The sequence below is a fragment of the Trachinotus anak genome, unplaced genomic scaffold (genome assembly GCF_046630095.1).
Source record: "Trachinotus anak isolate AG129_WGS33_773 ecotype Australia unplaced genomic scaffold, CSIRO_AGI_Tana_v1 ptg000002l, whole genome shotgun sequence".
NCBI lineage: Eukaryota > Metazoa > Chordata > Actinopteri > Carangiformes > Carangidae > Trachinotus > Trachinotus anak.
This window is the reverse complement of record NW_027273853.1, coordinates 20,167,340-20,187,637: the sequence shown is the minus strand read 5'-3', so window position 1 is coordinate 20,187,637 and position 20,298 is coordinate 20,167,340. Positions and strand designations below refer to the sequence as shown.

Genomic DNA, 20,298 nt, shown 5'->3' with positions numbered 1-20,298 from the left:
TTAACTATAATCAGTAAATGCACCCCAGTCGCAATTAGCGCAGGGCCACCCTGAGAGTGTTCGTTTTGCTCACCGCCCTGTCTGCATTTTATTCTGCTCCACAGGAACCTTGTAATGCAAATAGCACTCCTCACACCCAGTTTAACAACGGGAAAGGAGGCGGGTGGTGCGTTGTTGCACGCTGCCGTCGTTACTTGGCGGTTGTTTCATGAACACGGTTGCTTTCCTGTGTTCAGGGTAGGATTGATCTATAAATCCCTCTATATTCTTACAGTAAACTTCTCTTACTGAGCCAGCTTGCTGTAAAAAGAAGCTCTTAAAACTGGGCTCATGTTGTGAGAGCACACTGAGGGTCATCATCTGTTGTACACTTGCTCAATATTCGTGACCGTTGATTTGCTCTGGTCCAGGGTCAGCCCTGCTTCAGCTGTCTGCAGTATATCTAAAAAGGCCTGTTTTGACTTGTCCTCAGATGCTGGCTTTATGCAATTAGCCCCACAAAATGGCTCCTTTTCATGAAGAGAGAGGCCTTTATTTTTTTTTTTTTTAGGCTGAAAACAAAGAGGAGACAGAAATGTGACAGGTAGCTGGTGCTATCACACCGAGCCTCCCCAAAGCATCGACACACTCCTCAACTCATTTATGATTCAGTGCACTTAGTTATCCATCCCCCCCCCCCCCGCTCCCGTGAAGAAAAGGCAAACAAAAACTGACAGAGACGCGGACCGACAGACAAACAAACAGAGTGCATTTTTAACTGATGCTGGCATTTCTGCAGAGCAGGTGCTGTGGCTGTGATTGATTCGAGTGCGCACCGACAAGTCAAAGAGAAGATTCAAGCACAAAGACGTGCGCATGAGTTCAAGGAGTCTGTTAAATTCTCTCCTACTGCGGTAACGATTGCATATGACTGAATCGAGAACAGCTGAGTTAACTCCACCAGCAGCCTGGGTGCTTGTGGGTACAGATATTTGACTGTGGGACACCTGTTAGAGCACAAACACACACACACACACACACAAACACAGACACACAGACACAAAGGAAGGCACAAAAAAAGTATCTTACCCAATAAAACATCTACCTGTTATGTACACAAAGACATTATATGGTTTCTGTGAGATATGTTTTTTTTTTTTTGCATCTCACAGCCTCAAGGTCTGCTGGATGTTCTCAAACATGCTTATGCAAAGCTCCCGCTCCAACACCCAACTGTATACAGAAATACAGTAGAGTCGCAAATGCATATTGAGACTCGCTGCCCTTATGGCCAGCTGCGAGGGATGAGGCTTTGTGATCCTATGCGACTTCTGGATGTGATGATTGAAATGCCAGGCAGATTTGTGTGAGGGACAGAGGTCAGGATAAAGGAAACGGAGAGAGGAAGGGAGGGATGGAAGCAAGAGGACATCTGAGAAAGGGAGGGAGGTGAAGAGAGGATGACTACAGATGGAAAAGAAGCAAAGAGGGGACGAGGGGAAGAGGGGACATGGGGCAGGGATCACTAATGAATGCTCCCTGCTGTTTTCTCAGCTGTTCTTCTCAGTGCCCTCAGCAGTGCTGTATAGAAGGCCAGAAACTCTGTGTATGCTAAATGGGCCATCTCTCCCTCTTCCTTACTCCCTCTCACACACACACACACACACACACATGTGCACACACACACACACACTCACACACTCAGTAGAAAGAGCGAATCAACACACCTAAAAACCCCATCTTTGTGTCTGACTTGAAGCCTCATTGTCACCATGGTGACACTGTGGATAACAGGTTTGGTTTGGGAGTTTGGGCCTTTGGGTGGGGGGCTGGGAGGGTGCTGCTCCAGCACATATGAGTGTTGTGTCAAGAGCTTGGCACACATATTGACCCAAGATGGAAGTAGAGAATGGGCCTCTGGGGGCTTCTCAACATCATCCTATTTTAACATTTAAAACCTGCTTCAAAAGATGTAACAGCACTGCAGACTAAGACTAAGAAATTAGAAACCTGCCCTGGAGTTGTAAGAGAAGCAAGCCATTCTGCAACAAGAGCTATGTCTCAAAGCCAATAATAATAACATTGTCATGGGTAAAATCTATACTTTTTCTGTGCTGAGACGGAGCACAAGCGCACAATGTACACAGCTGGTAACAGGCTGCAGATGAAAGCCAATTTGGGTTTCTTTGTGTAACCGAGAGCTTCAGTTGGACCACAGGTCCCTGTGGAACAAAGACAGAGAGAAGCGAGAGAGAAAGAGAGAAAGAGGAAGAGATCGAGAGCGAGAGAGGGAATGAGATAGAGAAAGGGAGGCGAAGGCGAGCTGGGCAGAGTGAGAGTGAGAGAGAAGGGGGTGGGGGGCGGAGAAAGACAGGGAGTCCTGGCCCACCTGGGCAAACAATAGCAGCGAGATGAGAGTGTGGCTCAAGGGCCCTCCCTGTCCCTAAAGTACACAGCTGTCGGTTAGGGCAGGCAGGCGGATCAAAACAGCCCCGGTCTAGTTCAGGTGTTGCACCTTCAGAAGCAAACGGACAATTTTGGAACAAGAGCCTTGGTTGCCAAGGCGACGGACGCAACAGAGAGACTCTTTTTAGAACTCATGTGAAATGATGCGTGTTAATGTTCTTCATTCATTTTGACAAAAACACAGGACAAAAAAAGGGGGAGGGGGCAGAAAAGATTTGTATACACTCTTAAAACACATTTTATTTAAGTAACTAGTCACTGATGCATTTAAATGTATTTCCTCCTGAAATGAGAGTTTTAATACTGTGCTGAGAGCAGCTTGTGCAGGATCCAGCGCTGTATGTTAATGGATTTGGGTAATATGTCTATAATGAATGTATAGAGCCCTGATATTTGCTTAGGGTGTCCCAAGTCTTTAATGGAGTACATACAGAAAGTTTTGTGTATCCGTGTATGTATGTCGAGTTCAGATAAAGTCTGTTTGAAGCCAGGCTGTATATATAAATACCATAAATCATAAAATCATAAAAAGAAGAAAGAGGGGGGAGAAATACATGTAATTTGCTTTTTCCTGGGTACAAAGACAACAACACTGTCTTTGTTTAAAGAGAAGCCATCTGTTTGATCATGTATACTGTAGATTCTGGCTGTAATGAAACACTGTGCCGTGGTGTTGCTGCCTCCCCAATGTCCCTGCTGTGTTTAAAGGGGTGATGTGAGTTATGTCCAGTTCATGCTGATAACACACACTGAGATGCTGTGTTCCATTAGGTGGTCTGAGAATATGAACATTGAGCAGGTTGTGTGTACCGGGACAGAGCATAACCTCCGTGTTTAGTCAGGCAGTCACACACACACACATACACACACGCACACAACACACACAGCAAATTGCCGAGTACAGCTGAGCAGCTGCTGTTCACATTTATAGTGATTAATTTGCCTCTTGTTATTTTTTTCTTTCTTTTTCATTTCTTTTTTTTATTGTTGTGTTTCTGCTTTTTCTTCATTGTGTTATCTACAATCTGACTGTAACATGTTTTTTTGTTTTTTTTTTCGTTTCCTCTGTGGGCTGATATATAGCATTTTTATGCTCTTTGGTGCCTCCGCTTGTGCACTCAATAACCAGCTGAACTCAACAGACAATCCGACGCTCCTTGCTCATAAAACACTGGGATTAGTCTTCAAAGCTCGGTGGGTAAGCGCACAGGGAAACTTCATTAGTTTGCATTGCTCTTCTTATGGGAAATTTAGCAACGCAGTTTGAATTTACCAGTAAAATACAGCTGTTTCCCCCCTCTGTGGCAGCCTGTCTACAGCAACGGGGTTTGCCCAGGAGTAGACCAAAACACCCTTGGATGCCGCCCCATTCCTAATGCTAACCCTTTTAATATTTAACCAGGATCCAATACAGGAGTAATTATTTTTCCAAACAAATTACGCCTCAGGCCAAAACCACCGCAATCTGATACACCACGGCGATGCATTCTGTGTCACAAGCCGCTATTAGTCATTCTAAATTATTTATCAAGCTTGGGTGAATTAGGATTTGCTTCAGACCTGCTTTTATGACTAGCACACTGCTTCAACAGAATCTTGAGTAGCCATTATTTTCAAAAAACAAAAAAAGAGCAATTTTGATGAAAAGCTCCTCTGGCTCATCCTCAGAAGCCCCTAGAGACGTCCATATGTGAGGAGTTCACTGAGACACAAGGTCAGTAAAAGAATGACAGTGCTGACGTACATTGTGTGTGGAAACAGCCTTTTCTTATGACATCTACAGAAGACTGCTATGCAAGATTTCAACTCAGACGACTCCTCAGTGCCAACAGATGGCTGCATCAGATCCTTTGTGCTGATAAACGACATGCCATAAACTTCCTTTACCCTTTCGTTGACCCATAAATAGCTTAAATGTGAAAACAAAAACTTCCTGTAAATCAGGACTGCATTATGCATTGTCAAACTTGTGATACTATTTTGTAGTTGCCGTGCCTTAGACTGTACTTTCATTTTATCCCTTTTTCTCTTTTGTACGAAACTGAAGTATCTAAAACATTTCTGATCCTAGCTGAAACCGACTCCCAAAAATGTGAGGAAAGTGTGACGTTACTAATCGGAATCTAAAAGTCACATAGCAATGCTGCTTTATGACTTTATGAGCTGAAAATAGCCTGCGTGTTAAGAACAGAGCCTCATTTAATTCTGCCATCTGCAATGAAAAATAGCAACATTTTTATAGAGCGACAACTGTCACCATGAATATGAGCTATGTTTAACTGGGCTGCGGGACATCTTCTATCAAACGCGATGAACACAATCAAAAGAGAGGGAGAGGCAGGACATAAAAGCAAGCGGATAAATTTGTTAAAATGTAGTTAGAGGAAAATCAAGTTATTGTGTTGAGCCAGGGATGATGCTAAATGAAAAGAGAGACAGAGAGATGGAGAGATGGGGGGGGGTCATCAAAGCCTCTTTTTCTCTATAGACAGGGGCCCCAGCTGGCTGGCCGAGCGACGGAGAGCTCTGCCCACTTGCCTGCCGCAAATTAGCCAAACTATTTACCCTTGTATATGCACATTAGCAAATTCCTCCAATTGAGAAAACAAATGCATCTGTTTTGTTCTGTTGAAAACTTCATAGGAGCCTGCATGGGCCTCTGCACACCAGGCATTCTCTGTCACAGTGGCAGTTAGTCCAAACACACACACACACAGAGTCAGCATGGAGCCAATTGCAGGTCCCTGCCGGGCCTCCCCAATCCCCCCAGTCCTCTCCCCAGCTGGACAGCTATAGCTTGGATAAGTCTCGCTCTCTCAGTGTCCCCCCTGCCCTCTGTCTGTCTCTCCGTCTGATTGTTGTTAACGGTCTCTGTTTTTCTGTCTATATAACTCTCTCTCTCTCTCTTTCTCTCCCTCCCTCCCTCTCTGAATTTCATTAGTACTCCCATGACCTGCCTTAAATTAGGAAATCCAGGGTCCCAAAATGAACATTTCTTTTTTTTTTCACTCTCTCTCCCTCTTTAGCAAGTCTCCACTGCCCTTGCTGCATATTTTCCATCCTGGTGTTAGCTTTTAAATATTCATGTAAGTGGATGGAAGAGGTGAGGGGGGGAGGGGGGGTGTTAAGGGAAGGTGAGGGGAGGTGGGAAAGAAGAGAAAGGGAAGGAGGGCAAGAAGGATCCGAGGCAGGGGGTGGGGGCTACCCCCTTTCTGGAGCTCCTTGCGGAGGGATGGCGGGCAGCAGGAGGCCTCATGATTTATTTAGACCTGGGGGCACCTGTGCCAGTCAGCTGCTGATGACAGCCATCACCCTGCCAGCCCACTGGTGCTTGAATTCAGAAAAGAAAGACAAATCTGTGGCAAGTGGGATAATTAATATGTGACTACTGCTGTGAGAAATTTCACCTGTGCAGTTAATGATTTTCAGACTTAAGTGGGAAGAAAATTCCATTGTTCTGCGGTCGTAACCCTTCAGTCGAGTCGGTCCATTTTAATGACCTCCCGCTTTATGATTTTTTAGCTAGCCTGCGGTGTTATGCAGCAACTCCACATACACCTGTAAGGTTGAACAAGTTCCTACTTGTGTGCTGCTAACATTTGCTGACCAATTCAAAAGCTTGGGTGAGGAAAAATCCTATGTTTCAAATAAGCCAATCAATATAGAGCAGAGAGACTGCGGCGAGTGGGCGGCTCGCTGCATTTTATCAGGGCAGCTTAATTTCCGTCAGCTTAATATCCTGGGAAATGTATGGAAATTGAACTGTGAGGCAGAACAAAGACAAGTAGCCAGGATCAAATGATGTGGTGCAACTTATCACACTAGCAGGGGCGTGCAAACACATACACACACCTGGGCAGCCAGTTAGATTCTACTGATAGGTATGTCTCTCAGCTAGAAGGCAAAGTTCACATTTTTCCTCAAGAGTTAAAATAATCATAATAAATGATAATTAAATAATACTTGTTCATTATTTTCTAAAATGACTGTTAATGACTGACTACTGCATATGTTCCAATGCATATGCCCCACTACCGGTAGTTAATTAGCTTAGCAGCTACATGTCTCCTGCTTGCCGGCTCCTCTGTGGAGACGCATGGAAGTGCTGCCCAGAGGCAAATTATAAATGAGAAACTGGTTATTAGGATTCTGTCATGCATACTGAGATGCTATGACTGTCATAAAAAGCACAGAAGTGAATATAGGGAGCAGTAATTATCATTTTTAGGGTCTTTCTTTTTTGTCAGGTCCTGATAATAGCCAATGATTTCAGCATCTACAGTCACCACCGCCAGAATGGTCCTGGTCCTGTGTGGTCGCAAGCTGGAAATATAAAGCTTTATACAAAACAAACCAACCAGAAAGTGAGCAAAACAACAAAACAAAACAAAAAAAAAACAACATGCTACAGCAGCCACCCAGTCAGGCTGAACCTAATGAAAGCTCATCTGCATTAGTAATAATCTGCCACTGCTCGGGGGAAAGAGAGCACTGTTCCAGGTACTGGTGAGGAATGCAAAACAACGACCTCATGCACACCCCCCCACCCCTGTCCTCCTACTTTCTTCTCCCCCATTCTCCTTCCTGTCCAGGATACTTTCTCAAGAATCTTTCCATAAACAACACCTGCACTATTAACAGCGCCACAGCCACTGAGTGAATCTGCCTTTCCATCCTCTTCTAATTCATCTGTCCTCTGTAGCAACCCGATCCTGGTGTTTACCTACCTTTCTCTCCCTGTCTGGCACATACACACACACGCTTTAACACACGCTTCACAGAACAGTAACTAATAGCAACCTCATTCATTAAAACACCCCTTGATGTTTCGCACGGAGGCAGGGTAAATGTGCTGGAACGCCTGCCCTGTCTGTCTGGCTGTTGCGACGCTAACAACAGATAGAAAGACAGATAGACAGGTGGGGCAGAGGCTCGTCTTACACTCATGCGCCTCAGACCGAGCACTGACTGCACCACCCCTGATGAAGACAGATACATATTTCATCAGTTATTAAGGCTACGACAGAAGCCCGGGGGTGTCAGAGATCCCACTGTAGCATCAGCTGCACCCATCTTTACTGCCAACATGAATAAAGATATGGGCTCTAAAAGTAGAATGAGAAAATGCAGAGACTTCCACAATATGAGCTTTTTGTGAAGTTTCCATCTGGATGCATTAAGATCTCCTCTGCCACAGGCCTTTATAGCGTCGCACTGATAGCACTAATAGTACACAGACACTGGCCACTTCAGATTACTGGTGACATCAACAAGCTCATTCCTCCCTCTCAGACGCTGTTGACTCATTTTCCTTTCACCCACAATATCTGACGGGCTAATTCAAAAGGATCTAATACTGTAGGGCACATAAGCTCTGTGATGTACTATACAACCTATGTCGTTCATGCATGTGCAAGCATGAAGTCTGTGATGTGTGCACGTTAAATAACAAGTACGAGCTGGCAGGTGCTGACATGTGTGCAGTACAGCTTCAAGCTCCTCAGATGTTAATATTAAGATGTTTAATTACGAGAGGAAATTGCTGTGTTTCTGTCGCTGCTCCTCCATCTCGTGGCAATTGAGCAAGACACTGTAACAACATCACTCAGAGAGCCTTTTTTTTTTTAACATGTACAGAAAGAGTGGTGATGGTAAAAGCGTTTATAGCTGTTCTGAACAGATGCTTTGAAAGGCAGGGTGGGGGAAGAGAAGAGTGAGACACGTTGGTTAATTAACTATTTAAATTTGGAGATAATGGCACACACTTTCAGACAGTCTCTCCTGGAGGGCAATCATATTTTTTACTTGCAAAACATAAGAATGAAAAAAAAGAGCTTTAGAGAAATAATTAAACGCTGCCCAATTTGTCAAATTTTCATTGTTGGTTGCAGAGAATTCATGAACGCATTCCCCCGAATTCCAGCATTGGAAAGGTGCTTCCACTGGGGGATACTGACCCCTTAAGTTCAGTGATATCTCAAACTGACCAAGCCATAGAGTCAGATCACCCTTTTGTTTTCTATTGTTTTCTGGCTTCTAGCTGCTAGTTGTTGTTGTTTTTTTGGGGTTTTTTTGCTCAGGTTTTTAAATATTTATTTATTTCTTAGCTTTCTGTCTCCACCCAAATACAACATTTTGTTGCTGGCCCTCAAAACAGCCAAAAAGCAGAACTGAAAAACAATAAGTAACAATATTCCTGTTACTCCGGATAATCCACACATCCTGCTGTGAACAGTTTTCTATGGAACCTCTTTCCATAGAAGAGAGCCCCTATAAAAACCGGTAACAGCATGTTTTGAGGATAGTCCAACGTAACAGCAGAGCAACTACCGCAAACTAAATTCCATTCGTCTCCATTGTACCGACCTGGAGACAGAAATCTGAGGACAGTGATATATGAACACTAGGGGAAAAAAACTACATAACTAGATACTGCTAAACAATTTTTTTTTTTAAATTTTATTTTCATGAACTGTCTCTGGGATTTGGGGTCAGGTTTCAAAGTTGGGGACTCCAGTTAGGCTCAGTTGGTAGCTGTGTCTGAAAGTTGCAGGGAAGGATCAGACACCAGATTTAGTAGCATGCCCATGCAGACCACTAATAGACACACATAAAGTGACAGAGCTAATCAGAGCTGGAGGCGTCGAAATCCCATTCTTAAAAGAGGAGGCCTTTGGATAGTCCTGTAGACGCTCGTGTCTCTAACATTCCTGCCTCTGTCTGCGGGCTACACTTCCCTTTCACTACCAGCAGCCTCCGCCAGGCCGGCTCCTACCAGCTGCTCTGCCTCAGGAAACTTTACATAAACTTAAATAATGTTGTAATGCATTCCACCCATCTCATGGCCTTTACCCGATGAGATAAATAGGACGAATATGCCCAACTGGGACAAGACAATAATCCCTTTATCTGGCACAGGGTAAGCTTGACTAGCCGGCTTACCTGTTACATCATTAGCTATAGGCAAGAGGGGGAGAATGGGAGCAGGAAAGGAGGATAAAAGAAGTAGGACCGGGGACAGGTCACAAGTTGATGTAATCGGGACGTAAACACCACAGAATAATTAAGAGCAGGACAGAGAGACACTGTGGCAGACTACAGAGAACTAGGGGTAATGATACATTTAAATAATTGTAGTGAGACTGGCTGTATTGAAGTACAGTCGCACCAAGTGTGTAAGTGCTACAGACAGGCCTATTTGACAAGGATAGATGAGCTCAGCAACATGAGCCTGTATTCGCTCAGCACTGAAGCGAACAAAGTAGAAACCCTAAGCACCCTGAGAGCTGTTCTTGCAAATAGCACATCACTTGTTTACCTTGAATACTGGTGTTTTATTTGCATGAGTCAACCTTGTGGAAAATCCATAACTCATTTGCAAGGCTCTTACAGCACATACGACAACAGCAGCATATCTATGATGTCCACGACGCAAACAGCCGTGTGGGAGAGGTATGAAATTCCCACCGACTGGATGGAAGCAAAAACAAGTGATAATGGCTTAGTGGGCATGTTGTCTGCAGTGGGCTTTTTCTCCAGTTTCATCAATATAGAAAGATTGTAAGAGAAGAAAGGCAAACAAGTCGCTCTCAGGATTCCTCTGTAGCAGTATCTCACTCTCAAGTAATTTCAGCCCATCACTCAAAAACAGCAGTTGCTGAGAAAAACTTCTGCACAGGACATAAATATTTCATTTAACAGAGGGAGGGGGGTGTTTTGCTATTGTGTAGGATACAGAGCAACACAGAGCCAGTCAGAGCTCAGAAATCACACCTGTATGTAATCTCTGCCCAGTAAAGGAAACTGTCCTTCTATCTCCTCATCTGCAGTCATCAAAGATGGTTTGATGTTGTCTTCTAAGCTTTTGAACTCACCATGAACTCTACCCACAGCCAAAGTTTGTTTGCTGCCCAAACTGCGGGTGATGTTAAGACACCTGTAGTGCCCATCTCCCATGGGTTCATTCTTTGAATTGAACTGTAAGTCTTGCCTCATTCCTCACAACACATCTTGGTAAAGCGCACACACACACACACACACACACACACACACACACACACTGTCACACTGTACATGCATGGCATTGCAGCACATAAAGCCTTGCAACATACAAACACACACACACACACACACACAAACACACACACACACACACACACACACACACACACACACACACACACACACACACCACTCCCAACGCCTCAAACCAGGGTCACCAAGTCCCTGGTCTAGGTTTTGGTGGCTGGTTCTGTAATTTTCTGGTCAATGTCAGCCTTTCTTTCCCCTCCTCTGCTGCCAAGAGGAAATGAAGGGATGATCTCTCCGCTCTCCTCCACTCGTCACTGCCCGAGAAAACAAACAGGAACATTTTATGGCCTGCTTGTTGACCTACCGCCCAGGAGCAACAACAACAGGCTACTAGTGGTGTTTACTTCAGAATGAGCTACTTGCACCGATATAACAGCACTGCCCTGTTGATATGTACAATCCAATTCCCATACAGGGATCTTTGTATAGGTTCTAGAGCCAGTTGGGGAGGAGTGTATAAAATACAGTTCAATAAACAATAAAGCTCAAGTAAAACAACACACTTGTCAGATGTGATAAAATGCTCTAATGTTAATGCAGCCGTTTGAATCCCATTACTCTTCTCTCCACTGTAAGTCTCACCCCCTTCCTGGTGCTACAGGAAACAATGACCTTCAGTGAAGAATATTTCAAAAAGCTAATGATAAATTGTAAAGACAACAAAACCAAACTCTTCCATCAACAGAATCCACTAAATGGTCACCACAAACTTCTTTTGACAGAATCTGCTCTATGCGCAGTTGCAGAGCCACCACCTGGCTTGTATGAGTGGGGTATATGTCTGTGAGTGTGTGTTTACATGAGTGGCACACACACACCTGTTCTTCCCTCAGCACCAGGCCTGAGCCCCAAACAAAGCTTCTCTCTGTGCGGACGTGGACACTGTTTGATTCCTCACACAGCTTTTCAAACGCTGCCTCTGCTCAAACCTAAACACTGTTTTCTATGGGCAAAAAAGACTGTTTAGGAAAGTACTGGGAGAAGAAAGAAAGGCCTTCCCAGAGAGTCATCTGGTTCTAATGCAGGGCCCGCTGGTGTGGATTACAGGCACATATTACAGGAGAACTCAGGCTGACCCCTCATCTCTATCCCGGGGGAAATGGGAGCCAGCCATGGTGATGGGGGGCTGAGGGTCCGGGGGCCTGGGGAGCAGAAGGGTGAATAGAGGCCTGTGGGCAGGCTGCCACCCCACATGATTGGTGCCCTTCCTCAATGAGGGAGTTTCTCTGAGATCTTTTCAAAAACCCTCCATTGAAAGCAGGAAAAAAACACTCTCTTCCCCTGAGCCTCTCAATGATGCTAAAAAATGTCATTACTTCAAATATTCGTCGTGGTCCGTGGCGCCTTTTCCAGAGCTTCGGCAGGGTGTTAAGTAACTAAACAGGCCTTCTACAATTATCAAAGTAACAGTAAAACATGCTTGTTTTATCAGATGAAACACAATAAGCAGCTGGCTACTCAGCAAGCGTTTGAGTTTTACTGCCCTCTCCCACACTGGAAGGGGGAGTTAACTAGCAGGGGGGGAGGGGGGGGGGTTAACAGGCTAACAGGAAAGGCAGAATTGGAGTGAAGAGCGAGGGCTTCAGCAACAGCTCATAAGGTTGGCAGTAGATCTGGGTGTTTGGCCAGATAATCAGCTCAACTATGAAAACATTCCTATTAAAGCAGCAACAAATCAAACAAGATGCGGAGAGCACAATGATCATCCAAACAGAACAAACAGGAACAAACAGAGAGACACGTCTCATTTTTCTTTCATTTCCTCTTTGCCTCTGCAATGTTACATAAAATCACTCATTCTTAAGTTTTTTACTTTCATATTATTTAGAAGTAGCTCTTACCTGTAGTATCTGGACTGCAGATAGGTGGAGCACACTGCTTTGGACACATGGCTGGCAGAGCCAAAGTCAATGACTTTGACCCTGTAGGGCTGTCGAGACGGGTCCACCAGCATGATGTTCTCTGGCTTCAGGTCCGCGTGGATCAGCCCCAGGCTCTTCAGTTTCATTAGTGCTGTGGCCACCTGCTGTAGCACGGGCCTGATGTATTTGAGCGGCAGAGGGCTGAACTTGTTCTGCTTGAGGAAGTCGTACAGGTTCTGCTCCAGCATCTCAAATACCAGGCACGTGTGGTTCTTGTGCTGGAAGCACTCGTAGGCCCTCACAAAGTTGTAGTCATCTGCACTCTCCGTGCTAAGACGCGCCAAGATGCTGACTTCGATCTGACCCTGTCGTGCGTAAGACGGGTGGTTTTTTAGGATCTTGATCGCCACAATCTCGTTGGTGCCCCTCTTCCAGCACTTAACCACCTGCCCAAAGGTTCCTCGCCCCAAGAATTCCAGCACTTCGTAGGTGTTGGTCATGGAGCAGAGCACCTCATGTTGCACCAGCTGGTAGTCCCCCTCGTTGTTGGAGCCACTGTTCTTGGATGTTGCCGTGGAGGTGGCAGTGGCCACTGTAGCCACCGTGGCTCCACTGGCTGCTCCGTTCTGGATCATCGGTGGACCGTGCTCCTCAATGATCTGCACGCTGCTGTTGTTATCAAGCTCCTCACTCTTGCGTTTAAGCCCGCATCGCTGGTAGGTATCTAGGAGACTGACCGTGCTGCGGCGCGTCAGGTTGTGAACACCAACCCCGCCACCAACACCACTGCCGCCGCCACCTCCACCACCACTGCTGTTGCTGCTGCTGCCTCCACCCCCGCTGCCCAGCAGAGACCCCACGGCCCCTGAAGTGCTGCTGGCTGAGGTGACCACAATGTGGCCCGCGCTGGCTGGGAAGATGAGCGCCTGCTCGTAGGGCAGGGTGGAGCTGGCGACCTGCAGGGAGCTGTTGATGCCTAGGGGCCCACTGGCGGCCGACACGTTCTTGCTGCTGTTGTGGCTGTAGACTTTGCTGTGTGTGCCGTACCCTGTCATATCCCAGTTACAACTCTGCTCCACCTTCAGTTTCTTCACGCTAAAGAAGGCACTTGACTGGAGAGTGTGAGGGGAGAACACTTGCACTTGCGAGGCCATACCTGTGACAAGAGGGGAGGAGCAAGGACAGGAGGGGAATGAAAGTGAGAGGTTAGGAATTTGAGAGTGTCTGAAACATGAGTGGTAGCTAGAAGCTTTAAATAAAGACAGCTTGGGTCAGAGCAGGTCATTAAAACACCAAGCATATATGCTGATGCTTCAGCATGTTAACCTCTTGAACTCTTTAACATCACTGTAAAGTAACAGGCATTTAAATAACCTTCAAAATGTCATTAAGCATTTGTTGCTCTGATGTTAAATTGTTTCTGAGAGGTACCATCGAGTATCTTTGTACATCAGATACTACGTCATTGAATATGCTGGGAAAGGGACATTATTTTTAATACAATGTAATTAAGTTTTGTTTTTTTTATGTTGTTATATAACATAAATAAAAGCCAGAATGTTTAGAAAGATAAGCAGATTTAGATGGAGTAGTGCTTATGCAAACCCCTGGTTCATGCAGAGGAAATGCCATTTTCCCGCTGTTCCCATCTGCCACAAAGTAAATAAGCTGAGTGTATACTATAAAAATACCCTGTTATACATGGGACACTCCACAGAGACAGAGGTGCAACACAAAATCGTACACAAAAACAGGCCCACAAAAGAAAAAAAAAAAAGTCCAAAGGAATGATTGCAATTTCCTTCCCCACTACACAACCCAGCCCTTGCATTTGTTGGTACACAATTACTCACTTTAGGGAAGGTGGTGGAAGAAATTTCGCTAAAGTAACTATGAAAACAGGAGAAGGGCAGTGAACTGAGCTCTCAACCACGGATCCTGAAGACAACAAAACAAAAGCAAAACTGCAGCGAGGCTGTGCTCTGAACTCCTGGGAACAAGCTGCCTCAGAATAAGCAAAAGCTTCTCCAAGCAAACAACTGCCCAAAAATAGTCCCTTTCTTTATCTCTCTCTTTTACAAACAGGCTTGTTTGTAACATTGAAATGATTATTACAGCACAAGGCAGATTATATGAGACTTGTAGTAATGCTATGTTTAAACAGTTTCCAGTAAACCCACAATTAGTTTACTGCTAACAAACTAAGAGCTTCCACCTGGCCATACCCACGCCCACACACACACACACACACGTACACACACACACACACACACACACAATTAGGCCTTACTGTTGATCAACTGCACAATTCAAAGAATGTTACGGTCGCAGCGTGCACACAAACACTAACAAAACCCATGCATGCAAACAGCCCTTAAACTTTGTTTGCTGCAGGAAAAATTGCTGCTTTTGTGTGTTTAATAGACATCTTGAAAGCTGGGAAGTTTTGCTCCGTTCAAACATAATTAGAGGACCATTTCCCTCCAAGATGTTAGGACATCCATAATTGTGGGCTCCATTCTGCGGACAGAAAGCAGAGAGGAGGGGACATGCCTGGTCACTTTGTCATTATTAGCCCTTTGAGTGGTGATGATGATTAATTCAGTAGGAAGCTGGCGAGCTGGCAGCCCTCCAGTATACTTTGCTTCATTTGTTTTTTTGTTTTTTTTAACCCTCCTGACCTCTCTTCCTCCTCCTTTTTTTAGAATTTTTAGTATCTTTCTCTTGCGTCATCTGGTCTTAGCCCTAATGCTGCAGGATTGAAGATACAGTTCACTGTAAGCTTGGTGGGTGTTGTACAATAGCTGATGTAGCTTCCTGTAGTTCTTACTTCATCCATGATATCTGCTCACACATGCTCTGATCAATCCATAAGATGTAGTCTTTTTTTTTTTTTTTTTTTTTTGCTGCTTTAATCACCCTCACCTAGTCACTACATGTCCGGTTCACTAGGTATGGCTGGACCAGAGAGGTAATGAAGAACGTCCGCTAGGCTATTAGGGGCAAGGCTCTCTGCTAATCACATAAGCCGTGAAGGCCAGATGTCACTCCTTGGATTACCAATTCCTGTGCCTGGACTTTACGCTAAAAATAATTTGAATGATGAGTTGCGTCACAGAGCCGCGTCAACAGTGTGTGACTGAGAGCCTGACAGGATAATCACAGGCACAGACCGATGAACACAAAGATGGATGGACGGACACAGGGGCCGGCCTGTCCTCTTATGGAAAATTCCAGCATTACATATCTGCCAGCATGACTGTGGATAGCTGGAGGTTTTACAAGGCCAGATCGAGGCTAGCTGCTCTTTGCATTAGCATCACATGAATTCCTCCTCAACGCAGATTTAAGTCACTCATTGACTCTGTGTCAGTGGTCAAAGATTTCACTTGACATTGCCTGCATGGTGCATTGAACTAAGGGACACACATACTCCACATAACTGTGATGGGGCTCTGGAATATAACTGACAAAAAAATCTTTAGAAATGAGCAAGAAACTCTTGAAATTCAGCTTTGACTTGCTAAGAAATTCTGCACAGCTGGGTTTGCCACAAAACGAAAAGCTGTACAAACAGTTTAGAGCCCTGTGCGGAACACTGATAAGTAATTAAATGAACCAAAAGTAAGAGGTCAAATGGCTGGAATGTTATCTCATGACAACATACACAGGCAACAATGTGACCAATTATACTTCATTGGGAAAGCGGTTCCAGTGCTTATGAATCACTCTTCACCCAAACTGAGGTTCAAACATATTTATGATGTAGAATCTGAACAAACAAACCCTCTATACTGTTGTCAGAAACAACACAGTACAAAATACCTGAAAATGTCCTCTTGAAGTTTTATTTGAATTTCTGAACTCTATGCCAAGCACAAAACTGTAAAGGTCCATTGTTGTACATTTACAATGTTGGAATACCTTCAGTAGCCAAGGCTTTCCATTTAGCATACCTAAAGGAACACTGTGTGTCCCACACACTGCAATTAAGCATACCAGAGAGGCATTTTCCACTGTTTAGAGGCAGCATGTTGAAATGGTAATAGTCAATGTTTTCAGAGAGATTACTTCTCTGTCAGGGGTTTGTTAATCTTCTTTTTGGGAGGATCAGGGCCGTTCTGCATGCCATGTGAGGGTGAGAGACAGACTGAAAAGGAGGGAAGGGGAACAGAGCGTCGAGAGCGGGGCCACGAGTGGCCCTCACATTCTAGCCTGTGACCCTCTTCTGTTTGCTCTCCTTTATTAAACCCGTCATTTATTCTCTGCTGACAACAAGACAAAGAGTATTGATGAGAACACCTCTAAATACCAGCAAAACTGCCAAGTAGTCCTTTGTAATTACAAACAGTCTTTTAATATAAAACCTGTTTGTCATTCAACTTGTCCATGCCTGTGCCCAAAGTTCTGGGCTCCATACTTTAAAACAATTCAAGGGTGAGATAAATAGATCTTTTTGCACGGCAAAGATGCATAAAAACAGGCTCATAAATTTTAATATATATCAATCAATATCCAGAGAGCAACTGTTCCACACTCAGTCTGCACCAAAAGGTCTGAGTGGATAGATACAGTACCAAGACGCCAGCCGTCACCTAGGAGACTACGCAGAGACAGCAAGAGACAGTGCAGTCAGGTCTGTCTGGTCGATGTCCCCTGGCCTGGGTATATTTGGATTACTTCCTGAGGCCTAATGGCTCCTGACACCGATGGAGCCTCTCTGATGACCCTGTCTCTTTACTGGACATCCCAGGGTCTACAGGACTGGACAGTTGGGGTGGGGTGGGGGGGGGGTCAAATCGCTTGCTAATGAAATAACTTCTGACTGTCTAGACAAAGCATTATCTCACCCTTACCCACTGCTGTTTGCACGTGTGTGTTGGGAACATTGCTTCCCTCCCCTCCACCCCTTCTCTGAACAGCCTCACATATCGATGATTTGTTTATATCATGTCAGCCCAAACTCTCCCATAGGTGTACAGCTGGGGCCATAGCATATGATTCACATCTAACCATTTAGTGAGCCCCTGAACTTTGCATGGAGTCATTTGCATTCACCTGTCCAAGTTTCCTTTTAACTAGTCACCAGTCTGTATATGCAATGATTTTCTGCAATGATGTTATGTGCACACATGTCCAACAGAACCACTGGTGGAAAACCTGTAGTGGGGAGAGTGAGGGTGACTTTGGGGTTAAACGGGACAGTGAATGTACCACTGAAGAGGAACATATTGTTCATACAGAGAAGCCTAGCCTTGTGTTCCTGCCTCCTGCCTGAGTTCTGCCCTCGGTGGGGGAGCTGGAGCTTGACACTGAATAGTCTCTCTCTCTCTTTCTCACCCGCGGCCACTATTGACCATCCTGTCTGCTTTTTTAGCCCTCTCATCTCGGCTTATTTATAGAATAATGCATCAGACGAGCTTGCAGGGAGATACTGTCATGCAGGCTGCCGCTCCATCAGCCTTTATGCTCATCCTGACCACGGTACTTGACCGGTTGGAACTGCCTCGCCATTTCTCCCCACTCTCTTACGAACACACAAAAGAGGACAAATATCCATCCATCTCACACATGGACGGCCTAAAAGGCAAACACGAATGCTGTATGACAGACATACTGCACAGAACTTCTCAGCTCGTAAATCAGCAACATGCCTGCTGTAAATGTGACACTCCCTCAACTCTCCCCTTCCTGGAAACAAACAGCCAGAGATACAGCATGTTGTGTTAGAAGTGAGATAACATGTTCGGTCAGCACTTGCTCAAATGCACTGGCATAGATACACAAGCGAAGGCAGACACACACAAGCTATCGCACATGTCCACATCCAGGTGCCTGCAGGAGCACCAATGTGAAACACCGCTCTGAATATATTATTGACTTGTAGAGTGTACCAAGGCGATGATAACTTGTAGTCAAAGTTTCAGTACCTGCATTTCTAATCTAAAGCAAAGCTGACAAACCTGGTTCCCCAGGGCAACCGTCAGCAGATAAGGAGGCTGCTATTCACGCTGTAAGTGTGGTCATAAAAACGGCTGGTGTGAGAAAAACATTTGCCTTGTTTATACTGCCAGGTCAGCCTAACCAGGCACTGAACCAAAGCACAGGGTGGAGGAGAGGAGCAAGCGATGAGGAGGGGCGCAGGGGGGAGCGGGAGGAGGAGGACGGGATGGCAGAGTGGCTCTGCTTGAGCTGGATTTCTTATTAATCAAATCACGAGTGTAGCAAGTGCACAGCACCCAACTTCCTCCCCACTAAAAAGAAAGAAAGAAAGAAAGAAAGAAAGAAAGAAAGAAAGAAAGAAAGAAAGAAAGAAAGAAAGAAAGAAAGAAAGACAGAAAGGCCTGGTAATAGATGGCCTTGTTGTAGCAAAAGTAAAATTGTGAATGTGCAGCAGGAAAGAAGAAACTATTTGTCCTCTGCAGAAGTCTCGTGGCAGCTAAGAATGAGGAGGGAGCTGAAAACGTGCCGAACCATAAACCAGTGGCACCTGTTACTTCACTGCACTACTGCTGACATCCACTGTATGCATCAAGCTGTGCGTACAAGCACAATGCAGGGCCACACAAGGACACACACCTGATAAGCAGCCGCTCTACAGAATCCTTATCATTTGCGCACAGTAAGAAACGCCCCACCACACCACACTTCCTCTTATGTCATTAGGATCAACAATGACAGCCGGACACAATGTACTATAATGAGATTAACATATGAGAACTGCAGGCAAGAAACAGTGACCCAATGCAGAAAATAATGCGGGAGAAAACATTGTTCAGTGGGACATTGATCTGACAGGGGCCAGAGCAGTGTAGATTCTGTTGCGTATGCTGTTGTGCTATAAGCTACAGAAGCTAAAGAAGCTACTGAAGTATGAGGTTTGTTTGCTGCTCTTGCAATGTACCACAACCTGAGGTTTTGAAAGGATAGCACTTCAGTGAGTGAAGGACAAAAGACAGTTTTATACACACACACATACACACACACACACACACACACACACACACACACAGGGACACACAGGCATACATACACAAACATGGAGAACCAGGTTCCCCTCAGCTACCTATTAACTTTTAGTTTTTATTCAGTTAACAAAAGGCCCAGAACACAATGAGGTTTGTAAAGGAACCTTTCAGAGATGGAGACCTTAATTTCATTTCTAAAGGATCTAACCTCTTCCTGGACAAACAAATATGATTATGTTCTGAGACAAAAATGAACAACTGACAGAGAGAAAAAAAAGGCATTAAAAAAAAAAATCCATCATGATTTTCATTTTGTGTGATCCCTTGTTATTTATGCATGGCTAACAGGTACTCGCTTTGCGAGGTTCTGAATTGTATTAAACCCACTAATATGATTATCACATCCAAAGTGTTAAATGAGCTGATAATCTTTACTCATTACCATGTTTGGAATGTGAGCACTATTTGCAGCTGGTAAACTATTGATTTTAATTGTGCAAAGTAAGAATTAGAGAGTCAAACAGTAGGAGACAGTAACAGCTGAAGGCGAAGACTGAGACAGTTGCAGGGGAGGTCAGTTGAAGGGAGCGCCTGCCTTGGACAGTGTTTTGTGGAGATGGCATCATCGCCCCACCCTGCCACCCTGCCCTGTCCCCTGGAACACACTACTAAGCATTGGTTTTGGGTGTGTTCTTGAACTCAGGGGTCAAAGTCTGCTGCCTCATTAATATCCAACAGAGACAGCTGGAATAACGCCTGTCCTGCTCCACATGGCTCACCTCGACCGAGGATGCACACAGCAACTTTCTGCACCTTTGCAGAATGTGTGTACTAGGCGTGTACCCACAGATATGATCTAAGCATTTCTGAGACTCCACCTGCGTGGGTGTGTGTCTACGTGTGCGTAACTTTGTGACTATTTGTGCTTTGCA

At 44.9% G+C, this 20,298-nt stretch overlaps 1 protein-coding gene across 2 annotated transcripts in view; it reads right to left on the bottom strand.

The window, feature by feature from the left end:
* Positions 1–20,298, bottom strand: part of hipk2 (homeodomain interacting protein kinase 2) — a 68,368-nt gene that overhangs the window by 38,345 nt on the left and 9,725 nt on the right. For both annotated transcript variants that reach the window (XM_071504841.1, XM_071504849.1), the window contains exon 2: positions 12,378–13,554. In XM_071504841.1, coding sequence (XP_071360942.1) covers positions 12,378–13,554 — 1,177 coding nt within the window. The remainder of the gene's footprint in view (positions 1–12,377; positions 13,555–20,298) is intronic.